The sequence below is a fragment of the Peromyscus maniculatus genome, chromosome 3 (genome assembly GCF_049852395.1).
Source record: "Peromyscus maniculatus bairdii isolate BWxNUB_F1_BW_parent chromosome 3, HU_Pman_BW_mat_3.1, whole genome shotgun sequence".
NCBI classification, from domain to species: Eukaryota; Metazoa; Chordata; class Mammalia; order Rodentia; family Cricetidae; genus Peromyscus; species Peromyscus maniculatus.
Genome location: NC_134854.1, coordinates 165651805 through 165656100, shown reverse-complemented (window position 1 = coordinate 165656100; position 4296 = coordinate 165651805). Strand labels below are relative to the sequence as shown.

Genomic DNA, 4296 nt, shown 5'->3' with positions numbered 1-4296 from the left:
CTTCAGTTATTGTATTGAGAAACAGAGACAGACATACAGTTAGGCTTTTTACAGTCTCCTCTGATTCCTAATTAAAAATGTTAAACTCTTAATTCCAATAAAAAAATTAAATACTTTTGAGAACAAACCAGGTTCTAGCTCATGTTTTAAAGCCGCATCCTCAATTTTATTCAATCTGATGTCTGCTTAAAAGAAAAAATTCTCAACTATAAAGCTCATAATTCAAATTTCTTACACATGGCTATCCCAGTAAATTACTCTTCCAAATGAAACAGACTTTAAAGAAGTTGTGTTTTACAATGCAGAGAGTGGAGGATGCTTTTTATACATTGGTGAGAGAGATCCGACAGTACAGATTGAAAAAAATCAGCAAAGAAGAAAAGACTCCTGGCTGTGTGAAAATTAAAAAATGCATTATAATGTAATCTGGTAAGTTCAGCATATTCATTTTGGTACAAAGCAGATGTCTTTCAAAGGTAACAAAGCAGTCAGAGTGACTGGATATGGTGTTCTGCTTTGAAGTGCTAAAAGATAAGAAACTTGTCATTTGTTTCTGAGTACATTTATTTTACAAGTGATTATTAATTATAATTGACACCTTTTGATGGCTACAATAGACTAATATGCATTTGTAATAAGCTCTAATGACTTCATTAGTTTTAACTAAGTTAAGCATTTGGGAACTGTTAATTTATTTTTAAGGGAAATCAGATTTAAGTTTTAAGATAGCCAGCAACTTTTGAGTAAAAAATGTGTAATAATAATAATATGGCCCAGAGGTGGGAAAGGGCCTAACAAGTTAACTGTTTCTGCCTGTGCTTTGTAGCTAGGAGCCAACAGCACTTCCTACCCAGTGAGATCTGAGTGCTTTTGCATGCTCTTGCACCCATTTAGAAGCAGCAGTAGAAACAGCAATTCCTATGATACTGGTCTGCCACATTCTTTCTTAGTTCAGGCCTCTGATTTCTCTTGTGCTGTTTACTTGTAGCTGCTGTCACTCACTGTTCATGTTGCTTGAGAGGAATGCCAGTCTCCTTGTCAATCTAGTCACTTCTTGATACAGTGATCACAGCTTCAGGATCTCTACACATACCTCATATGGTCCTTAACACTCTCCCTCCTCTCTAGCCTTTTGGAACTTTATATCTGAAAAAATATCATCTTGACAGTTTTGTTCGTACATAGACACCATGTTAGCCCTGCCTACCCTTCAGTCCTGCCCCTTGTTTGGATCACCAGTATTCTTATCCCTAGTTTGATGAACCAGCTCACATGTGATTCCCAAATCTCTAAGAATCTCTTCAACCCTTAAAATGGGCATTGTGGCTTTGTATATTTCCAGTATACTATTTTTAACTATATGTCTTTCTATGTTGCATTGAAATAGCTTATGTTTTATTCTTTTATTAGACAATAGAATTCTAAAGCTGGACCATATATTTTAATCTTTGTGTGTCCATTGTATGTTGAAATTCTTGGCACATAGGTACTTCCTAGTAAAGACTGAATGGACCCTTTGGCTTTCCTGTCAAAGTATAATCTGGGTTTGACAAACCCAGATTATACTTTGTCCAGCTCAGCAAATTCTTCACTCAGTGAGTTGACATTTGTGGAGGCTGTTGCCATATATATGTCCCTTGAGAACGTGAAACAAAATTAGTGTTTAAGACTACTAAGAGATGTAAATTCAGAAACAAAGCAATACTTGCATGGATTTCTAAAGGGATTATGAACTCTTAGAATTTGTACCATTGTATAAAACCATACTTCAGTTTTGAAAATTGTGATACAATTTAACATTAAAAATGCAATTTGAAAAGTTAATCTTTGAAGTAAGTGTCATGAGCAGATTTAAGTGGTGATTTTAAGTTTATTCCCCCTTTCTACACCCTCACTCTTAGATTATTTTAAAACAGAACAATATTTAGAGTATGTGGTACACCTAACATTATATTCAAAACAAAGGCAGAACCACACACTGCTCTAAGTGTCTAAAAGATGCAGTTTGTAGCACTGACTGGCCTGAATGTTAATAGTTGACCCTATGAATTGAATCATTGTGATTTTAGTGCACATAGCACTTTCTTTATAAAGAAAGGGTATGTTTTATGATATTTAAAATTATAGTTAGATAAATATTTTAAATTTTTATTTAATAATGATAAATATATACAAATTAGTTGTTCATAGTCTTAGAAAAGGAGTAAGTGAAAAAAAATTACCAGAATATGAGCTGTGACTTTATGAGAATTAGTTCCCACAAGAACAAGGAGTCCACTGCCCTGTGTACATTAGCTATGACATTTCTAACTTTGAAGTCACCTAGTTAGAATTAATGCAGCTTGAGGCTAACAGTCTGTCAGAACCTGAGAAGAGGGTAAATGCTGTTAAATTCCGTCTTCCTTGTCTCTTCAATGCTTGTAATTTATTCCACCTTAAAGAGTTTCTTACAGCTGTCCCTCTCAGGATTTTAATTTTTCTGCATCATTGTTTTAGTAGTATTGCTTTTTCTCCATTATGAAAATACTTGAGGGTTAATAAATAAGATGGCTGTCAAGCCTGAGGGCCTGAGTTTGATCCTTCAGATCCACTTTGTGGGAGAAGAGAACCTGCAAGTTGTCCTCTGACCTCCATGAGTGCCATGCCATGCACACAAACACAAACATAAATGAATGTAAATTTTTTTAAACTGTTGAAATAGAGTAGGTAACATAATGTGTGATCAGAGGGAATTGATGAAGGTTAGAAGGGAGTTAGATAAGATTCCATCTCGGGCTGGGGGATGGTTCAGTGAATAGGCATGCTTGTTGCACTAGCATGAGCACCTGAGTTCAGATCCCTAGAACTCACAAAAAGCTGGTCAAATAACACCTGTAATTCCAGCATTGGGCAGGGGCCAAAAGTAATCAGTGGAGTTTGCTGGTCACCAGCCTAGCTCCAGTCTCATTGAGGCACTTTGCTTCATGGGAAGAAGATGGAGAGTGATGGAAAGACTCCCAGTGTGCTCCTCTGACCTCCACTTGAATACATAGGTACCCCCCCTCCCCACACACCCATATCTCCCTCTCACACGCATACATATGCAGACAAAAAGATTCCATCCAATTCCAAGGGTCTATGACCCTCATCCAATTCCAAGGGTCTATGACCCTAAGTCATGAAGTGCCAGTGAGTTATAGATACTTTTATATATTATGTCATTGGAAGGGTTTTTCACTGTGTGTTAAGGATAGCATGGAAGGAAGTATCTGTCTGAATGGATCTCACAGTCTAATTAAGCCTGACTGTATTGCTTATGTTCTGTCAGTAATGGTTTTCAGCAGGTGAAAAGCACCAGTGAGTGCAGATTGGGGGTTTTGGGCAATATATATTTATTCACTTGTATTCAAATAGACGATACTGACTTATGCTGTTTCTGTCTATGAAATGTGAGCAAACTACAGTGCCTTTTAACTGTACTGGTCATGCTTTCCCGAATTAGAGATTAGTTGTCAATATGAGTTAACTGTAACTTGAAAGTATTCAGGTGGCTTAAATGTGGTGGGTACTTGTTCTCCAGACTCCCTCTATTGTCTAGGTTTGGAAGCATTATTAGGTTAAAATTTCTTTCTGTAGTTCCTACTAGGATGAACAGATGAAATAAAGCATGGCCACTTTTTTCTTCAGCTTCACTTTTGCTTTTAACACAGATAAGGCAAAGGACTGACTCCAATGTGAACTTGTATATTGAAGGTCTAAAGTCAGTTCTACTTATAGAATGTACTTTTCATGCCAAGGTCTAGGAGGTTGGGAATTAATCTGACATAATCAGTTTTAGTCACAACTAATTTAGGTGTTTTGCTTTAATGACACATAGATATATGCCTTAATGACTAATATTGAATGTTCTTTGAAGATGAGCATTTATATGACAAATTTTGAATGGCTGAACAGTAACTTAAACAGTCAGAGAATCTTTTTCAGTGTGGTCAAGTACACCACCTCGCAGACAACTTTGCTCATTGCCAGAGGTTGGGGCATTGCATCTTTCAAGGCAGCAGTTCTTAGAGTCCTATGGCTTCCTGTTTAAAGTCCAGAAACTTGGGACAATTACATTGTATATACAAAGGCACACCTACCATACAGAGCTGCAGGCATTGGAAATTGAGTGATGAATTGGCTAATCGGAAAAAATTAGTAGAAAATCAAGTCCTTTGGGGAAAAAATAAGTCATTTGTTAAGCGTATGTAATGTTCTGTGCCACTTACTATTATTGTGTGTTGTGAAAGTTAGGAGTTTCTATTTCTGTAGAATACT

At 36.5% G+C, this 4296-nt stretch overlaps 1 protein-coding gene across 3 annotated transcripts in view; it reads left to right on the top strand.

Moving 5' to 3' along the window:
* Kras (KRAS proto-oncogene, GTPase) overlaps positions 1-4296 on the top strand; it is a 35106-nt gene that overhangs the window by 26070 nt on the left and 4740 nt on the right. Inside the window, exons 4-5 of one of the 3 annotated variants that reach the window (XM_016008321.3) lie at positions 306-421; position 2099. The exons of 1 other annotated variant lie outside the window; for it this stretch is intronic. In XM_016008321.3, the coding sequence (XP_015863807.3) occupies positions 306-421; position 2099 (117 nt within the window). Of the gene's footprint in view, positions 1-305; positions 430-2098; positions 2100-4296 lie in introns of all 3 variants that reach the window. One more of the 3 variants, XM_076568293.1, reaches the window with a different exon arrangement.